Source organism: Choloepus didactylus, chromosome 1 (assembly GCF_015220235.1).
Source record: "Choloepus didactylus isolate mChoDid1 chromosome 1, mChoDid1.pri, whole genome shotgun sequence".
Lineage (NCBI taxonomy): Eukaryota > Metazoa > Chordata > Mammalia > Pilosa > Megalonychidae > Choloepus > Choloepus didactylus.
Window position 1 is genome coordinate 225,975,157 of NC_051307.1, and position 21,325 is coordinate 225,996,481.

The following is a 21,325-nucleotide window of genomic DNA, read 5'->3' on the forward strand; positions in this document are numbered from 1 at the left end:
GCCAGTGATAAGTGTTTGTTATAATGTAGGACATCTAGAAAGCTCTTCAGCAGTGGGGGGGGGGGGGGGGGGGGGCTTAGGTAGATAGGGTACTTTTACCCTCTCTCCTCCTTCTTTCTGTCTGCAATGCATAAGCAATGGCTCAAGTGTCAGAAACCTCTTGTGATCACAAGGGAAAGGCTAAAAGATACTGCATCAGTCAATGAGATCCAGACGACTTGTTTCATGAGGAAAGTAAACTCATGCATTTTTGGCTACTATCACCAAAATGCAATCACTAACTGATATTCCCTCCAAAGTCTGTTTCTCTTTTGTCAACAATTACTTGCAGATCTTTCTGGTCAGCCACTTGCTCCTGGCTAGTTAGGAGCCCTAAGTCAGGTCCGCATTGGCTATCACTAAAATCACTGTAAAATGTCTCAAGTGTCCTCAAAGCCCTTGTTACTCAAAGTGGGGTCTGCCGATCAGCAGGATCAGTATTAACTGACAGCTTGTTACAAATTCAGATTCTTTGGCCCCACTCCAGACCTACTGCATCCGAATCTGCATTTTAACAAAACCCCCAGTGATGTCTGTGCACAGTAAAGTTTGTGGCTCTGGATTAGATTTCCAGGTTCTTCTCTGTCATCTCTCTTAAAACACTGCTACCAGCATCATCTTCTGAAGCACAGCTTCAATTATGTCAGTCTCTTCAAACACCTTCAAGGGCTCCTACTGCCTTTAAAGTTTAGACTCCTTAATCTGGTGGTCAATGCCCTCTGTGATCTCGCCTTATCTTGGAAATGTCTATTAAGGGCACCATGTATGAAGTAGGTATACAATAAATAATTTTCTGCATAGAAGAAAAAATGAGAGAACCTGGGAAGCAATGCATTTCTTAATTCCTTAATTCTGTCATTAGCATGCTAAGAATTGAGGTCAGAGGGGTACCAAAAAAAAAACAGACATGGTCCCTTGCCTTCATGGAGCTTAGAAAGAAGAAAAAAAAACCGCAATGGCAAATTATAAATGCTAAGAAGGAAATGAACAGAGAGAAGTAATACAGAGCAAGACTGACGGTCAGAGGATGGGCTGAAATAGAAGAGGGAACAGCAAGTGCAACGACCAGAGAGAATTTGGTGTGTTTGAGGATCGGTACACGGACTGTGTCCTTTTAGGCTTGCTCAGAAAAATAGATGTCCTGAGATGAAGGTGACATGGGGTCCACGTTCCAAGTCACTTAAGAGAAAATGCGGGATTTCTTTTCCCTGAATTCTGTCTTCACGGGGACCAGCGGTCAGGCAGTGTGAAGTAGGCTGCACGGGAACTGTGAGTCTAGCCCTGGCAATCAAGGCCAACTGAAACTCGAATCCCAGCTCTCAACTCCCTCGACCTCCAAGCCTCTGCTTCCTCAGATACAAAGTAGGGTTAGACTAGAACCAACTATGTAGTTATTGTGAACACTGAAGGAGATAATGCTTGTAAAGCTCCCCATCACACTGCCACCCACTTAATTGTTCAATTCAATATGGGCGGTTTTATGATGATAATGATGGTTATTACTATTGTTATTATTAATTAAGATCAGCCTGCGGGCGGAAAGCTCACCCTAGACACTCCTGTCCCCCCTGAGGCCTTCCGACCAGATCATCCCCGGCAACCTCCCCCTACCGCGCACAACCACCGTGGGACCCCCAGCGCGGGCGCCGGGACGCCGCCGCCGGACCCCGTTACCTGGGGCCAAACACGACCTGTCGCCACCTTGCGTCCTGGGCCCTGCCTCCCTCCCGGCCCCGCAGCTGCCGCGGCGGCGCCCCCAGCCCAGCCGGGCCCGGGCGGCGCGGATTGCCTCGGCGGGGCTGGCGGCGGCGGCCACGCTGCGCGCTGCGGCGGAGGGGAGGGGGCTCCGCGGCGGCGGCGGCGGCAGCAGCGGGCTCGGCGGGGGGCAGAGCCAAGAGGCTCGGCGGCGGCGGCGGCGGCGGAGAGGGAGGAGGAAGAGGATGCGAGGGGCTGCGGGCGGCGGCAAGGCCCTGTCCGCAGTAGAGCCCGCGGCGCCCAGGGTGCAGGGAGTGGCCGTCGCCTCCTACGCTCACCATTCCTGAGATGGCGGCAGCGGCGGTGCGGCGGCGGCGGCTCGCGGAGCCGAGGAGGGGCTGGCCAGGCGCGGGCTGAGCCCCGCCGGCCCGGGAGTTCGCCCGGGATCCGCACGGCAGCGAAGCCCGGGCTGGCGGCCTGCGGGTGCTGCGAGGCCGGGGGCGGCCCCGGAGCGGAACGCACGGCCTTGGAGAGGCCGCGATGGCGAACGCCAGCGAACCGGGAGGCGGCGGCGGGGAGGCGGCCGCCCTGGGCCTCAAGCTAGCCACGCTCAGCCTCCTCCTGTGCGTGAGCCTGGCGGGCAACGTACTGTTCGCGCTACTCATCGTGCGGGAGCGCAGCCTGCACCGCGCCCCGTACTACCTGCTGCTCGACCTGTGCCTGGCCGACGGGCTGCGCGCGCTCGCCTGCCTCCCGGCCGTCATGCTGGCTGCACGGCGCGCCGCGGCCGCCGCTGGGGCGCCGCCGGGCGCGCTCGGCTGCAAGCTGCTCGCCTTCCTGGCCGCGCTCTTCTGCTTTCACGCCGCCTTCTTGCTGCTCGGCGTGGGCGTCACCCGCTACCTGGCCATTGCGCACCACCGCTTCTACGCGGAGCGCCTGGCCGGGTGGCCGTGCGCCGCCATGCTAGTGTGCGCCGCCTGGGCGCTGGCGCTGGCCGCGGCCTTCCCGCCGGTGCTGGACGGCGGCGGTGGCGACGATGAGGACGCGCCCTGCGCCCTGGAGCAGCGGCCCGACGGCGCCCCCGGCGCGCTCGGTTTCCTGCTGCTGTTGGCCGTGGTAGTGGGCGCCACGCACCTCGTCTACCTCCGGCTGCTCTTTTTCATCCACGACCGCCGCAAGATGCGGCCAGCGCGCCTCGTGCCAGCCGTCAGCCACGACTGGACCTTCCACGGCCCCGGCGCCACAGGCCAGGCGGCCGCCAACTGGACGGCGGGCTTTGGCCGTGGGCCCACGCCGCCCGCGCTTGTCGGCATCCGGCCCGCGGGGCCTGGCCGCGGCACGCGCCGCCTCCTCGTGCTCGAGGAGTTCAAGACGGAGAAGAGGCTGTGCAAGATGTTCTACGCCGTCACGCTGCTCTTCCTGCTCCTCTGGGGGCCCTACGTCGTGGCCAGCTACCTGCGGGTCTTGGTGCGGCCCGGCGCGGTACCCCAGGCCTACCTGACGGCCTCCGTGTGGCTGACCTTCGCGCAAGCTGGCATCAACCCCGTCGTGTGCTTCCTCTTCAACCGGGAGCTGAGGGACTGCTTCAGGGCACAGTTCCCCTGCTGCCAGAGCCCCCAGACTACCCAGGGGACCCTCCCCTGCGACCTGAAAGGCATTGGCTTATGAGGGAGTCCCCTGCCACACATCCCCCCAACCCAGCCTTTCCCTTTGGTTAGGACAGTGACGTCGTTTCTCCCCTTTTTAAGTTTCTAAGCTGCCTTCAAATGACTCTTGAAGTGGATAAGCACTTGGATTGTACAGACTCATTTTTTTGGGTGGGGGATGGGTTTCTATGTTCCGACCCCACTCCAGTTCCGTGCATTCGTCCTCCTAAATATATTTTCATCCTGACCAGAATCCCTGCAGTCTTTTTGTACTGGCACTGATGTCTTTTATTCCATGTGTTATTCCTTTTATTTATTTTTTTAAATAAGCTGCAGTTATTTTCTTCATACAACGTTTCCTAAAGACCATGGCCAGTTTTCTACAGAAGCTATTTTTGACAACCTCAAGTGGCATTACACTTTGCAGTGAAGTATAGGAACCTAGGGAGACTTCACAAGTTAATTTCTTGAGGGTGTTCTGTTGGAAGCAGGAAAAAGGGCAACGATGACGACAACAAAACGTCTTAATTTCCCTCTGAATTGCCTGTTGTGGGGTCAGTTGTGCTGCTACCGGTTCTTTGGAAGTGTGGAGAACTTTGTGCTGTGTTGATATTGAACTTAAAGAGCAGAAATGGGAGGCCGTAGCAAGGTAGTCATTTTTTTAAGCAGTAAAAATGACTTGTTTCCTACGTTACTGAATACACCACTAGAAAATACATTTTAACGTCAACTGCTCTCTGTATTATATCAATCTTGAGTGGAAACATTTCTGTAAAATTGCAACTTTTAAAAGAGTAAAAAGTGTTTTGGTTAATAATGGTGTGGAGAAAATACAGTATTGCATGTTTTTGTACGTACTGATCGTGGTTCACAGATCTGGAGGGCTCCAAGATGCAGAGTATTAAATCAAATTTGCTTTAGGTATTTTTTGCCAATAAAAATTAAAATAATTTCATGGAAACAGCTTGTGCTTTGAAAAGCCCAGTTTTACTCTGTCTTATGAAACTAGTTTCCATTTTGAAAAGTGTTCTGTTGCTCATGGTATAAATGAATGGAATATAATGATACCCTACTTTTAGGAGATAAAGCATTTCCTTAAAATGTTTGCTAGGTTAAGGTATACTGTTCTGATGGTTATTTTAAATTGATGAGAACTATAATTTTAAATAATGTTTCTTTGTTAGACACATTGTAATCTTAAACTGAAAGAATAAATTCTGCAAGTACTGTATAATATTTTTTGCTTATAATGCTACATTTTTATTAATGTACCTTCTGTTTTGAGGATTTATATCTGTATTTCTCTTTGCATTATACAAACTGAAATATACCAGTATTTTCATTCTGGAGTGGGTTCTTGTTGTTTGAGACAGTGTCTACATGTTACTCGTGTTGCATTATCTTTGAGTTCATGTTGTTTAGTTTCAGGTTTCATAGTTTGACCATGAACATATATATCTAAGACATTTGGAGGCTGCCTTCAAAGTTTTAATTTTTAACTTAAAATGCAAGATAAAAATCTGCAAATCTTCTCTTAAAAGAAACAGTAAACACATATACTGCTTTAAAACTTTTTTATAAACATAAAACATGAGTGAACAAAGTAATCATTTTGATATAACTAATGGCAATTAAAAATGGGAGCAGCAAATATACCTTTTTTTACTTGGGCTAACATAAATTATTACTCCAAGAGGGATAAATAATAATAAGAGGGTGTGGCCAGATTAGTTTCTCTCTGGTCAGTGGGCAGCTTTATTTTATTTTGTTTGTGAAAGTCAATCAGTCTGTGAGGATACTCTCATATTAAGAAAATACGAACAACTGCCCTGTTTCTTCCCAGATCATAAGTCCAGGGAGAAGTCAGTTATCCAGGAGCCATTCATCAGAATTCTCAGTATCCTAAAAATCTCTTCATATCTCACTCTCCCCCATCTTGCCCCCAGTGCTGTAATTTCAAAAGCAGAGGCCACTAAGTATGTGTGTTTTTCAGAAAATTTTGCACCAGGCATGGCACAGGACAGGTCAGAACAGACTCCTGAGCAACTCTAGCCTTATACAGCAGCTCAATCTACCAGACACTACCCAAGTGTTGGCCCTGTGGGGCCTGAAGTTCATGAGATATTTCTCCATGGGCGAATCCATAAGCCTGTGTTTCTTGAATCTTAACATTCATAAGAATTACTTAAGTGCTTGCGGGGTCCAGAGATTCGTTTTTGGAGGTGCCAAGGTAGGGACCCAAGGATGAGCATTTTTAACAAGTTCCCCCAGATGGATAGATACACACTTCTAGGTCTTTTGGCAGACTGACTTTAGATAAACTGGGTATGAACTCAGTTATCTGTATTTTTCTCATTGGATGGGGAAAGCACAACTTCTAGTGGGACTTCAGGTGAGGGTAATGAGCAATGACAGCTAACTGCAAAGGAAAAGAAAAAATGAGAAACAAGCTATCAAGAGGGAAATTAGTGTGTAAGGAGAAAAAGCTCCACACACCTCAACAGCTTTTGGATGAGTGAGTCTATTAATGTACCCTGTTAATTATATTAATCAAGAATCATCTAGAAAAGGTTAGTTGTGTTCAGAATACTCGACTCATTGTACAAAGACTAGTATGATGTATTTGGAGAAGATTTCCATTAAAATACTTTAAAATTATTTTATTTGGGAAGTTAGCTTATTTAGCACACCTTTGTCCCTCTCAAGAGGGTGAGATAAATGAGTTGTCACTATAGTTTAGGCAATACAAAATAGATTTCTTGTACATGTATGTTTATCTGCAGGTCCTGGCATGGAATTATGACAAAATGAACATTTTTAAGGCTTTCAATACCTTGTATCAAATAGCTTTGCAGAAATACTGCATCTATTTTCATTTGTACCTGACATGTTCATTTTTAAAAAATGAATTATCTCAAGCAAAGCGGGGAAGCATATAACAAATCAATAATAAAGATGATAGATAATATGATCTCCATATCTACTATCCAGCCTTGCCAAATCTTGACAGTTTTGCCATATTAGTTTGTTTTCCCTCTCCTCTCCTCTTCCCTTCTCTTCCTCCTCCCTTACTCCTTTCTTTTGGCTCTTTTTTTCCTTCTTCCCTCCCTCCATCTTTGCTTCCCTTTTTCCTCCCCTCCCTTCCTTCTTTCCTTCCTTTCTTGCAGTAAACAACACAATTATTTCTGCCAAGCCTTTGGTTTCACATCAGCCTTAAACATTCTCAAGTGCTCTGTCCCCTAAGAAGTAACAGGGCCACAGGTGTTAGGGCTGACTTAGGGTTTAGGCTTGCAAGTGGATCATTAGGTTGAAGGATCAGATCTACCCTTCACAGACTTCCTGAGACCAACAGGATCGAGTGCAAATGTCTTTGCCTGCCAACTTCCAGGGTCTGGCCCCTCCACCTGCCTGACCTCATCCTCTTATACTCTCATCTCTTCCTTCTCTGAATATTCTTATACATGTTCTCCACTGTCTGGAAAAAACCCATTCCCTGTTCTCTGCCTGTGAAAACCTCACTAATGCCTCTAGAGCAGGGGCAATATTCACAATATTTAAGAACTGGAGTGGCATGGACATACCCAACCTGTACAACCACACCCCTGAGTCTGGCTGAACATCAGGTCATGTTAGACTCAGGTCTAAGACTTCTGGAAGCCCTAGTTGTCACAGCACTCCTTTAGGCTCCCATGGTGCATTGTGTTTACCTCTATGCAGTCTGCACCCCTATACCATTGGCCCCTGGCTCCCTCTCCAGTCTCACCTCCTTCCACCCTCTTCCTTCCTTTTGGGACATTGTTGGTGAGGGTGTGATGCTTGGAGCCACAGCAGCCATCTTGCAACCATGAGGAGAGGCACTTTAACACAGTAATATCAGAACAGAAAGATAAAAAGAGCATGCACTCACTTTAACACTGTTCAGCTGCTGAGCCAAACAAGCAACCTCATAACTACTGCTTCAGCCATTAGTGTTCAAGGAACCTGTTATTTGAAGCAACAAGTAACTGCAACAATACTTAAAACTACTCCACTCTCCCCCCCCCCACCCCTTTTAGCTATGCCTGATATCCTGGAACTCTATTCACAAATTTTTAAAAATTAGACTTATTTAGTTCACTGTTTCTCAACTATCAGATTGTTCTGCCTGCTGCTATTAAATTAACCTGGCTCTGGAAAAATAATGAGATAGAGTTGGCATAATTTCTTAGATTGAAGTAAATACAGAACATTAAAAAGATTTCTATAAATTCTAATTACAGGAATCTGGAAAAACACCTGAATAAATCCATGCAACCAACAGATGTTGAAAGCTACTAAGAAACCAGTTTCTGTGTTGGGCAGTGCAAGGGCAATATAAGGAGAAGGAAGGACTATAGTTATGTTGCTAATGAGTTAGCAGTCTAATTGGGGAAACTTGGCAAAGGCACCCCAAACCACAAAGCAAGGCAGAACATAACAGGTGCTAAAAGAAGGATCTAGATAAAGAGCTCGGGGATAACGAGGAGATCAGGCATCATAAGAGGTTGTCTAGCGCTAGGTATTATATCTCTGGTACCCAACTGAGAAAAGAAAGAAAAACCAGAAGAGTGGAACAAAAATTGTCCAGATTCCATCTTCCCCTCCTCCCGGGCTCTTACATTTCTTTCTGACTCCTTCCACACACTTCTCACCACTCCAAAGCCCATTTTTTAAAATAAATTTCTCTCACAGAAGAAAAACCACATAATTCTCTCTTCAAAGTTTTCTGCTCCAATTCTATTCAAATCTTCAACGATCTGTAAGGAATGAGGTCATGTTATATGGAGGATGTTAGTTACATAACATCTAGTTGTGAGGACAGACAGCGAAGGAGCTGTTGACTAGGAATGTCAGAACTGAATGGAAATCAAACAGGTGTAGTCCTGAAAAGGATGGCTCCCCTCCCCTCCCTCAGGGAGGGAGTAGCAAATTTACACTGCAGAGAAGAGTATTTTGTGCTTTTGTTCAAGGGAAGAGGGAGAAAAGGCTTAAGAGCTACCAATCCATCCTGTATCCTGATTGCAGGAATTTAAGATAAACAGCTTGAAATTTATATCCAAAAGCCTGAAGTCTTGAAGTCACTTCAAATTACACAGAGCAAACATGCAAAAACGCTTCAAGTTGCAACGACAAGGCATAAATGCAATCCTCTCATTTCTTGGTAACATTAAGGAGACAGGTAAATTAAAGCTATTACTGTTTGGCTCCTAGAAGGAATAATTTAGTCATTTACAAATTAAGTTTTAAATGGCCAGTCTTGGTGGAAACTTGTACACTGTTGGAAAATTTCCCTGATACATTTATATTATCCAAACTGTGTCAGTTTATATAGCTTTCTAGGATGGAAATCTTATTTGCTACTAGAATACGTTATCTGCGAAGAACACGTTTTTTTTGTTTTTTTTGTTTGGTTGGAATCTATGTTGGAACCTACAGAGGGCAATAAATTGTTGCATTTCCTAGAAGATACGAATATGCTCTAATTTCAAAGAGCTTTGAAAAATTATCATTTAGTTTCAGTGCTATCCTAATACCTATCTTACTAAAAAATTCTGTGGGGATCGTTAAATTAAAAATCCAGAAGGAGATGAAATTTTTTCTTGCTTTTTCCATTTGACATAGTCGATACATTTTTTTAACTGGCTTTTCCCCCCATTATCTCCTGCATACTGACCTGTGTTCATGGCAATGTGCTAGGCAGAAGAGGAGATGGAGAAGAGATGGGAAAGATCGTCTGTCATAGGTGCTCATTCTGCAAAGTGATTTAAGGAGTATAACTCTACAGAGTGTAATTTTTTTTAACCCACAGTCACGATCCGTTTAACTTGCATATCTATCTTGAGGAATTATGGGATACCCAGAGCTATTTCTAGAATCTGATTTACATAATTGTTCTAATCCTTTATAAGTATGGTAACATGTGGACTGACAAAGGATTTTTTTTTAATTTGTAAGTTACTTTATAGGTTTTATAAACATTAGAATTAAACACCTTTAGATATACATTTAATAACCTGCTTCTATTGAAAGGAACATAATTATATGAAGACTTCTCCAAATGGCATATTACTTTTGCTAGTTTGAAAAACAGCTTTGTTCATTGCAAGTTTGACATTTAAAGTTTTTTCTTTTCTACTTTTTTCTTTTACCTCTTTGAAGGATTAAAATTCATTTAAACATCCTAAGTAATGGGCCTCTGAGACTTTCCCTATCTCCAAAGTCTCTTAATCCATGTGAAGATGACATCTTTATTTCAAAGCTGGAATATTAAGCAGCAAGAAGATGGGTTTACAGATTTTCTTAGTGTTTGGTCTCATGACCAAAATATATGTGAATTTAACCATTTCTCATTTGAGATTCTTGCTCCATGTAGTTATGATTTTCACTGAGATATTATTTCAGCACTGTAATACAGTGCTTTGACTTTTGACTGCTGACAGCTTTCAAGCCCACCCTGTCCCCTTTTCCCTTTTGTCCCACATCTAGGGAAGCCCGTAAGAAAACCTAGGGCTCCCTCCATGGCGCTGGTGGGCACTTCAAACCACGCCAGTCCCAGCAGGAGCCCATCCTGGCCCTACCTCTAACCCATAATTAAAACATAAAACCAATGCACTGCTTTGCTTTTGCCACCTGGACCGATTCCACCTGCTCTGCTCTCACCAGAAAATCCTAATATTTGAGTAATAATTATTTTCACAGCCTCCTGGTGTGTGGAGGGATCATCAGTCTGGTCATCCAAACCAGTCTGGGGTGGAGAGTTGATCCCACCTTCCAAGGGAAAAGCACAAGACAAGGATACAGAAATAATTTTTAAAAGATCTTGGTATAACAAACTGAAGCACTTTTGAAAATGATGATTCCATTGGTATTAGGGTAGAGGTGGAAGCGCTATGATAAAAAGATCCAAAATCTCTCGTTTCTTTCTGGTCCTGGGTGAGCAAGTGACCACTTTGCTAGGTCATCCAGGAGCTTTGTGTCTCTAGATGGGTGGCTGTGTGCCCAGCTAAAACTATTCAGAGAGGGGCCGGGTGGAGGGGGGCGGGTTGAGGGAGAAAGAGTGAACGAAAATGAGAATGAACTGTGGGAGATGACTCGAGTCTAACAGTGATACCTTCCATTCAGAGGTTTTCCCTCTTCTAATTGAATCCAGGATAGTTGACAGAGAATATCAACATTTGCTGTCCAACTTAGGACAATATTCCATTCCACTGTTAACAATATTCTTTCTTAAGTCTCCTAATTTGAGCAGCAAAATATTTCCTTTTAAAGTTTTGTACAGGAGCAAATTCATTCATATTCACTTTTAGGGGCTGAAACATTTTGCTCCTCTATTGCAAATTTCAATTTGGGGTTTCAAGAGTAACTGTTTAGGAGTGCAAGCTGATCAATGAAATAACTCTGGCATCATTCAGAGAACTAAGCAGAGAGCCACTATTTAAAAGAAAAAGTATTTGTTATTGTTAACACAATGGAATGTGGTAACTGCCTATCCCATATGAAAAAGTGATGAGTGGTCCCCATCTAGAAGGGACCATACTGATTTGCTTCAAGATAACACAGGAAGGGTGGCCTTGGGGGTGGGTAGAGATGGAACAAGATTGGCATTAATATGATAACTCAATAGGATGATAGGATCCTTGATGATGCATACATAAGCTCCATTATACAGTTGTCGACATTTGTCTATGTTTAAAAATTTCCAAAACAGTCTTTGTTATGGTGATGCTTGTTTCTTTTTAAGAATGAACCAAATAAACTTGTGCCAGCCTCAATCTTGTCTGTAGGGAACAGGTCTGTTGTGACATTCAGACAGTTTGTGAAATTCTCAAGTTATTCAAATCTACTTCAGTAAAATCCAGTTGCTCCCCAGTTCTTGTAAAGCTTTCAAGTTTGTACAATAACGACAACAAAATTTTTTTTAAATTACATCATATACTAATCAAGATGATGAAAATCTGGATTTAAACAATGTGGAAATTTGTTTAGAAGTGCACTTTAAAGACCTGAAATCCTTCATCCATGATTGAATTTATTTCATCTAAACCATTTGTCTTAAGCTTTATTTTTTAGAGTGACTTACATCTTCCTTGAAATACAATGAACTACAGAGCTGACATATAACTGATATGAGTATGTGAACTTATCAGATGTTTACCTTTCCATACTTTGGATGCAAAATGATAACTTTTTCTTTTCAGGGTATTGATTTTGCAAAACCCTATCGGGAGGTTTAACTTTTTTTTTAAGTACTGTCATTTCAACTTTTGTTTGACATTGGAATAAAAATTTATCATTAAATCATGTCAAGCAGACACAAAATACCTTCAGATAAAGTAGTGGTTCTCAATGTCTGGAGACATTTTTGGTTGTCACAACTGGAGGTGGGGGTTGTGCTCCTACATCTACCAACCAGCTTACAATGGACAGACAGCCCCCCACAACAAAGAACTACCTGGTTCAAAATGTCAATAGTGCCGAGGTTGAGAAACCCTAGACTAAAGTGAAATGCCTGGAAATACTCCCCGCGGATCCTCTCCACACAGCGGGCTGCTGGTTTTCCCTAGCCGGCACAGGTGCCTGGATGGGTGTTCCAAGCTTCCTGGGGGAAGAAGTACCCATGCCGACACCCCAGTATGTACTCAGTATGCACATAACGAGTTAGCCCGTGCATTTTATCATCAGCAATCACGTTGCTCACACCTTGATGTTCCCCTTTCTGGCTTTTAATCTTTCCTGACGTATATACATTTTCTTGAAATGGTTACTGGTCTTATTTTGATTTGTGGGACCAGTAACATGGCACGAAACCCTGAGATGTATGAGGAAGAGGAGCTGAGGAGGGGGCATCTCAGCCCCTGGGAGGCCCCATCTGGAGGATGTACAAGGTCATGAGCTCCTAGGCAGCGGAGGCTGGGTGCCCAGCCACAGCACAGCAGGGGAGCCCAGGGACCAGCTAGCCTTGGCCCAGGCCTGCTCCCCTGATCCCATCCAGGGAACTGTGAGTCAATTTCTCAAATGAACCCTGTAACTGCCACTAAAATTGTCAGGTGCGACCCTTCCGTGAGCTTCCCTCTAGGAGCGGTGGTGAGACAAAGCAGAGCCAAGAATGCCTGGGATCATAGGGATCTCTGTGGGTGGCAAGAAATGACAAGGACAGTGAGCTACTCTCTTTGCTTCTAATTTAACTAGAACAGTGTCTCAAAGTATTGTCACAGTAGCCTTTCTATAAAGCTGGATTCCTTAAACTTATTCTAGCACAGTGGCTCTCAGCTATGGGAGCACCTTAGAATTGAGCATGGCACTTCAAAACTTTTCCAACAGCTGGGCCAGACAAATCGAGCGGGAATCTCTGAGGGTGGCGGACAATGGAACAAATGGGAACGGCGCTTTAAGACCATCATGTGAATGTGGCACCTCACATTTTTGGAAATCCATATTCTGGAAATGCCCTGATTTTTTTGGGGGGGTGGGGTGGGGGTTAGTAAAGTTCATTTAAGGATTTTTGTGTTAAAACTCTGTCATCCTACCCCTTTATCTAGTGTATGGGTGAGTAGAAAAATGGGGATAAAAACTAAAGGACAAATGGGGTGGGATGGGGGGATGATTTGGGTGTTCTTTTTTCACTTTTATTTTTTATTCTTGTTCTGGTTCTTTCTGATGTAAGGAAAATGTTCAGAGATAGATTATGGTGATGAACACATAACTATGTTATCATACTGTGGACAGTGGATTGTATATCATGGATGATTGTATGGTGTGTGAACGTATTTCAATAAAACTGAATTTAATTGAAAAAAAAAACAAACAAAAAAAACTCTGTCATCCTATGAATCTGGACCCAACATCGTTGGATTGAGAACAACTTGACCAAAAGGGGGATGCAAAATGAAACAAAATAAAGTTTCAGTGGCTGAGAGATTCCAAATGGAGCAAGAAGTCACACTGGTGGGCATTGTTATGCACTATATTGATAAACCTTTTTAGGTTTTAATGCATTGGAATAGCTAGAAGTAAATACCTAAAACTATCAAACTCCAACCAAATAGCCTTGACTCTTGAAGATGATTGTATAGCAATGCAGCTTACAAGGGCTGACAGTGTGATTGTGAAAGCCTTGTGGATCGCACTCCCTTTATCCAGTGTATGGATGGATGAGTAGAAAAATGGCAACAAAAAACTAAATGAAAAATAGGGTGGGAGGGGGGATTATTTGAGTGTTTTTTTACTTTTACTTTTTAATTTTTATTTTCACTTTTTCTGGTACAAGAAAAATGTTCAAAAAATAGATTGGGGTGACGACTGCACAACTATAAAATGGTGAAGAACTGATTGTACACTTTGGATGATAGTATGGTATGTGAATATATCTCAGTAAAATTGAATTAAAAAAAAAAAGATAGCCACTGGTGATGAATGCACAACTATATGATGATATTGTGAACAACTGTTTTATACTTTGGATGAATTGTATGATATGTGAATATGTTTCAATTAAAAAAATTTTTTTAAAAAGTAAATGGGGGGAGGAGGGGTATGGGATGTTCTGAGTGTTCTCTTTTACTTTTATTCTTATTTTCCTTTTTATTTTTTGGAGTAATGAAAATGTTCAAAAATTGATTGTGGTGTTGAATGCACAACTATATGATGAAACTGTGGACAACTGTTGTACACTTTAGATGATTGTATGGTATGTGAATATATTTCAATAAAACTACATTAAAAAAAAAAAAGTCTGTCATCCTAGGGCAAGGCAAGTGAAGCATCTAGGGCACATTTAAGGAGGCACTTGCTCTCAGGCCAGGCAAGTGCAGGACCAGGCTTGCGGCACTTGCAAGTCCCTGAGAGTGAGCACCTCTTAAAATCTGCAGCCTTGGCTCCTCCACTTGTCTCACCCTGGTCTCCCTGTCCTGGGTTTAAAATGAGCTAGCGCAGGCGCACCTAGCAGCAGGAGGGCTTTCAATATAGACTTCTTCCCTTACCTGTCAGGTAAACCCAGGAAGCAGGCACCTGGATCCAGACCTGGCTGTACCCCAGCTTCTCAAACTGCAAGAAAACACGGCCTGAGGTGAGAACAGATCCTCCAGGCTCCAAATGAAATCGACACCTTGACCTGGAAAACTCAAGTAGGAAATGAATGCAAGGGGTAGGTTTTTAACTTGGAATCACTCACATATTGTTTCTTATTTACATCTGCCAACAACAAAGACACTCCAAGGCCCTTATATGGAATCTGACTTTTCTAGAATTCACTTTTCAGCTGTTAAAGGGAAAAAAATATATATGTGAGAAGACGGTGGTAGGAAATGGGTCCATGAAGAGACAGGCTGGCACAGGATGAACGGAGGACTCCACTTGCTGTGGGTTGAATGGTGGCCTTCTCCCCAGAACCTGTGGCTGTGACCTTGTTTGGAAAAGGGGGTCTTTGTAGATGTAACTAAGTTAAGGAGTACAAGATGAGCTCATTCCAGATTATCTGGCAGGGAGTGGGGTAGCTAAATCCAGGGATGAACGTCCTTAGAAGAGATAGAAGAGAGAAGGCAGGCACGGAGAGAGGAGAAGGCCATGTGGTGATGGAGGCAGAGATGGGAGTGGAGCAGCCACAGCCAAGGAAAGGGCAGGGACTGTCCCCTACAGCCTTCGGAGGGAGCGCGGCCCTGCCAACACCTTGCTTTCTCACTTCTGGCCTCCAGAACTATGAGATGATACATTTCTGTTGTTTTAAGCCACCGTGTTTGTGGTAACTTGTCACAGCAGCCACAGGAAACTAATATACTTACATAAAAACTGTGTCAAAAAGACAGATAATGAAAAGTATTGTTTGGGCAGCAGAGGAAAGAAAAAAAAGTTTGTCATCTTTGGGATACATAGAAAAAATAATGGAAGGGTGTATGGAGAATTAACATATCAGAGAATTAAAGAAATGTTAATTTGATATACATGGCAACATGTTAAAGACAGAAAGACCACAAAAGGTTGCTCATGGAGGCGGGGCAAGATGGCGGACTGGTGAGCTGTATGTTTTAGTTACTCCTCCAGGGCAGTAGGTAGAAAGCCAGGAACTGCGTGGACTGGACACCGCAGAGCAATCTGACTTTGGGCATACTTCATACAACACTCATGAAAACGTCGAACTGCTGAGATCAGCGAAATCTGTAAGTTTTTGCGGACAGGGGACCCGCACCCCTCCCTGCCAGGCTCAGTCCCGTGGGAGGAGGGGCTGTCAGCTCCGGGAAGGAGAAGGGAGAACTGCAGTGGCAGCCCTTATCGGAAACTCATTCTGCTGATCCAAACTCCAACCATAGATAGACGGAGACAAGACACCAGAGAATCTGAGAGCAGCCAGCCCAGCAGAGAGGAGACAGGCATAGAAAAAAAACAACACGAAAAACTCCAAAATAAAAGCGGAGGATTTTTGGAGTTCTGGTGAACATAGAAGGGGGAAGGGCAGAGCTCAGGCCCTGAGGCGCATATGCAAATCCCGAAGAAAAGCTGATCTCTCTGCCCTGTGGACCTTTCCTTAATGGCCCTGGTTGCTTTGTCTCTTAGCATTTCAATAACCCATTAGATCTCTGAGGAGGGCCCGTTTTTTTTTTTTTTTTTAATCCTTTTTCTTTTTCTAAAACAATTACTCTAAGAAGCCCAATACAGAAAGCTTCAAAGAATTGCTATTTGGGCAGGTCAAGTCAAGAGCAGAACTAGGAGAGCTCTGAGACAAAATGCAATAATCCAGTGGCTGAGAAAATTCACTAAACACCACAACTTCCCAAGAAAAGGGGGGTGTCCGCTCACAACCATCATCCTGGTGGACAGGAAACACTCCTGCCCATCGCCAGCCCCATAGCCCAGAGCTGCCCCAGACAACCCAGTGTGACGGAAGTGCTTCAAATACCAGGCACACACCACAAAACTGGGCGTGGACATTAGCCTTCCCTGCAACCTCAGCTGATTGTCCCAGAGTTGGGAAGGTGGAGCAGTGTGAATTAACAAAGCCCCATTCAGCCATCATTTCAGCAGACTGGGAGCCTCCCTACACAGCCCAGCAGCCCAGAACTGCCCTGGGGGGACAGCACTCACCTGTGACATAGCACAGTCATCCCTCAACAGAGGACCCGGGGTGCACGGCCTGGAAGAGGGGCCCACTTGCAAGTCTCAGGAGCCATACGCCAATACCAAGGACTTGTGGGTCAGTGGCAGAGACAAACTGTGGCAGGACTGAACTGAAGGATTAGACTATTGCAGCAGCTTTAAAACTCTAGGATCACCAGGGAGATTTGATTGTTCGGGCCACCCCCCCTCCCCGACTGCCCAGAAACACGCCCCACATACAGGGCAGGCAACACCAACTACACACGCAAGCTTGGTACACCAATTGGACCCCACAAGACTCACTCCCCCACTCACCAAAAAGGCTAAGCAGGGGAGAACTGGCTTGTGGAGAACAGGTGGCTCGTGGACGCCACCTGCTGGTTAGTTAGAGAAAGTGTACTCCACGAAGCTGTAGATCTGATAAATTAGAGATAAGGACTTCAATAGGTCTACAAACCCTAAAAGAACCCTATCAAGTTCAGCAAATGCCACGAGGCCAAAAACAACAGAAAATTATAAAGCATATGAAAAAACCAGACGATATGGATAACCCAAGCCCAAGCACCCAAATCAAAAGATCAGAAGAGACACAGCACCTAGAGCAGCTACTCAAAGAACTAAAGATGAACAATGAGACCATAGTACGGGATATAAAGGAAATCAAGAAGACTCTAGAAGAGCATAAAGAAGACATTGCAAGACTAAATAAAAAAATGGATGATCTTATGGAAATTAAAGAAACTGTTGACCAAATTAAAAAGATTCTTGACACTCATAGTACAAGACTAGACGAAGTTGAACAACGAATCAATGACCTGGAAGATGACAGAATGGAAAATGAAAGCATAAAAGAAAGAATGGGGAAAAAAATTGAAAAAATCGAAATGGACCTCAGGGATATGATAGATAATATGAAACGTCCAAATATAAGACTCATTGGTGTCCCAGAAGGGGAAGAAAAGGGTAAAGGTCTAGGAAGAGTATTCAAAGAAATTGTTGGGGAAAACTTCCCAAATCTTCTAAACAACATAAATACACAAATCATAAATGCTCAGCGAACTCCAAATAGAATAAATCCAAATAAACCCACTCCGAGACATATACTGATCACACTGTCAAACACAGAAGAGAAGGAACAAGTTCTGAAAGCAGCAAGAGAAAAGCAATTCACCACATACAAAGGAAACAGCATAAGACTAAGTAGTGACTACTCAGCAGCCACCATGGAGGCGAGAAGGCAGTGGCACGATATATTTAAAATTCTGAGTGAGAAAAATTTCCAGCCAAGAATACTTTATCCAGCAAAGCTCTCCTTCAAATTTGAGGGAGAGCTTAAATTTTTCACAGACAAACAAATGCTGAGAGAATTTGCTAACAAGAGACCTGCCCTACTGGAGATACTAAAGGGAGCCCTACAGACAGAGAAACAAAGACAGGACAGAGAGACTTGGAGAAAGGTTCAGTACTAAAGAGATTCAGTATGGGTATAATAAAGGATATTAATAGAGAGAGGGGAAAAATATGGCAAACATAAACCAAAGGATAAGATGGCCGATTCAAGAAATGCCTTCACGGTTATAACGTTGAATGTAAATGGATTAAACTCCCCAATTAAAAGATATAGATTCGCAGAATGGATCAAAAAAAATGAACCATCAATATGTTGCATACAAGAGACTCATCTTAGACACAGGGACACAAAGAAACTGAAAGTGAAAGGATGGAAAAAAATATTTCATGCAAGCTACAGCCAAAAGAAAGCAGGTGTAGCAATATTAATCTCAGATAAAATAGACTTCAAATGCAGGGATGTTTTGAGAGACAAAGAAGGCCACTACATACTAATAAAAGGGGCAATTCAGCAAGAAGAAATAACAATCGTAAATGTCTATGCACCCAATCAAGGTGCCACAAAATACATGAGAGAAACACTGGCAAAACTAAAGGAAGCAATTGATGTTTCCACAATAATTGTGGGAGACTTCAACACATCACTCTCTCCCTATAGATAGATCAACCAGACAGAAGACCAATAAGGAAATTGAAAACCTAAACAATCTGATAAATGAATTAGATTTAACAGACATATACAAGACATTACATCCCAAATCACCAGGATACACATACTTTTCTAGTGCTCACGGAACTTTCTCCAGAATAGATCATATGCTGGGACATAAAACAAGCCTCAATAAATTTAAAAAGATTGAAATTATTCAAAGCACATTCTCTGACCACAATGGAATACAATTAGAAGTCAATAACCATCAGAGACTTAGAAAATTCACAAATACCTGGAGGTTAAACAACACACTCCTAAACAATCAGTGGGTTAAAGAAGAAATAGCAAGAGAAATTGCTAAATATATAGAGACGAATGAAAATGAGAACACAACATACCAAAACCTATGGGATGCAGCAAAAGCAGTGCTAAGGGGGAAATTTATAGCACTAAACGCACATATTAAAAAGGAAGAAAGAGCCAAAATCAAAGAACTAATGGATCAACTGAAGAAGCTAGAAAATGAACAGCAAACCAATCCTAAACCAAGTAGAAGAAAAGAAATAACAAGGATTAAAGCAGAAATAAATGACATAGAGAACAAAAAAACAATAGAGAGGATAAATATCACCAAAAGTTGGTTCTTTGAGAAGATCAACAAGATTGACAAGCCCCTAGCTAGACTGACAAAATCAAAAAGAGAGAAAACCCATATAAACAAAATAATGAATGAAAAAGGTGACATAACTGCAGATCCTGAAGAAATTAAAAAAATTATAAGAGGATATTATGAACAACTGTATGGCAACAAACTGGACAATGTAGAAGAAATGGACAATTTCCTGGAAACATATGAACAACCTAGACTGACCAGAGAAGAAATAGAAGACCTCAACCAACCCATCACAAGCAAAGAGATACAATCAGTCATCAAAAATCTTCCCACAAATAAATGCCCAGGGCCAGATGGCTTCACAGGGGAATTCTACCAAACTTTCCAGAAAGAACTGACACCAATCTTACTCAAACTCTTTCAAAACATTGAAGAAAATGGAACACTACCTAACTCATTTTATGAAGCTAACATCAATCTAATACCAAAACCAGGCAAAGATGTTACAAAAAAGGAAAACTACCGGCCAATCTCCCTAATGAATATAGATGCAAAAATCCTCAACAAAATACTTGCAAATCGAATCCAAAGACACATTAAAAAAATCATACACCATGACCAAGTGGGGTTTATTCCAGGCATGCAAGGATGGTTCAACATAAGAAAAACAATCAATGTATTACAACACATTAAAAACTCGAAAGGGAAAAATCAATTGATCATCTCAATAGATGCTGAAAAAGCATTTGACAAAATCCAACATCCCTTTTTGATAAAAACACTTCAAAAGGTAGGAATTGAAGGAAACTTCCTCAACATGATCAAGAGCATATATGAAAAACCCACAGCCAGCATAGTACTCAATGGTGAGAGACTGAAAGCCTTCCCTCTAAGATCAGGAACAAGACAAGGATGCCCGCTGTCACCACTGTTATTCAACATTGTGCTGGAAGTGCTAGCCAGGGCAATCCGGCAAGACAAAGAAATAAAAGGCATCCAAATTGGAAAAGAAGAAGTAAAACTGTCATTGTTTGCAGATGATATGATCTTATATCTAGAAAACCCTGAGAAATCAACGATACACCTACTAGAGCCAATAAACAAATTTAGCAAAGTAGCGGGATACAAGGTTAATGCACATAAGTCAGTAATGTTTCTATATGCTAGAAATGAACAAACTGAAGAGACACTCAAGAAAAAGATACCATTTTCAATAGCAACTAAAAAAATCAAGTACCTAGGAATAAACTTAACCAAAGATGTAAAAGACCTATACAAAGAAAACTACATAACTCTACTAAAAGAAATAGAAGGGGACCTTAAAAGATGGAAAAATATTCCATGTTCATGGATAGGAAGGCTAAATGTCATTAAGATGTCAATTCTACCCAAACTCATCTACAGATTCAATGCAATCCCAATCAAAATTCCAACAACCTACTTTGCAGACTTGGAAAAGCTAGTTATCAAATTTATTTGGAAAGGGAAGATGCCTCGAATTGCTAAAGACACTCTAAAAAAGAAAAACGAAGTGGGAGGACTTACACTCCCTGACTTTGAAGCTTATTATAAAGCCACAGTTGCCAAAACAGCATGGTACTGGCACAAAGATAGACATATAGATCAATGGAATCGAATTGAGAATTCAGAGATAGACCCTCAGATCTATGGCCGACTGATCTTTGATAAGGCCCCCAAAGTCACCGAACTGAGCCATAATGGTCTTTTCAACAAATGGGGCTGGGAGAGTTGGATATCCATATCCAAAAGAATGAAAGAGGACCCCTACCTCACCCCCTACACAAAAATTAACTCAAAATGGACCAAAGATCTCAATATAAAAGAAAGTACCATAAAACTCCTAGAAGATAATGTAGGAAAACATCTTCAAGACCTTGTATTAGGCGGCCACTTCCTAGATTTTACACCCAAAGCACAAGCAACAAAAGAGAAAATAGATAAATGGGAACTCCTCAAGCTTAGAAGTTTCTGCATCTCAAAGGAATTTCTCAAAAAGGTAAAGAGGCAGCCAACTCAATGGGAAAAAATTTTTGGAAACCATGTATCTGACAAAAGACTGATATCTTGCATATACAAAGAAATCCTACAACTCAATGACAATAGTACAGACAGCCCAATTATAAAATGGGCAAAAGATATGAAAAGACAGTTCTCTGAAGAGGAAATACAAATGGCCAAGAAACACATGAAAAAATGTTCAGCTTC

At 42.9% G+C, this 21,325-nt stretch overlaps 1 protein-coding gene across 1 annotated transcript; it reads left to right on the forward strand.

The window, feature by feature from the left end:
* The first annotated feature begins 1,964 nt into the window (after window positions 1-1,964).
* GPR27 (G protein-coupled receptor 27) lies at window positions 1,965-4,662 on the forward strand. The gene has a single exon (XM_037800290.1). The coding sequence runs from the start codon at window positions 2,275-2,277 to the stop codon at window positions 3,400-3,402; it is 1,128 nt and encodes a 375-aa protein (XP_037656218.1). The 5' UTR covers window positions 1,965-2,274; the 3' UTR covers window positions 3,403-4,662.
* Window positions 4,663-21,325: the final 16,663 nt, after the last annotated feature.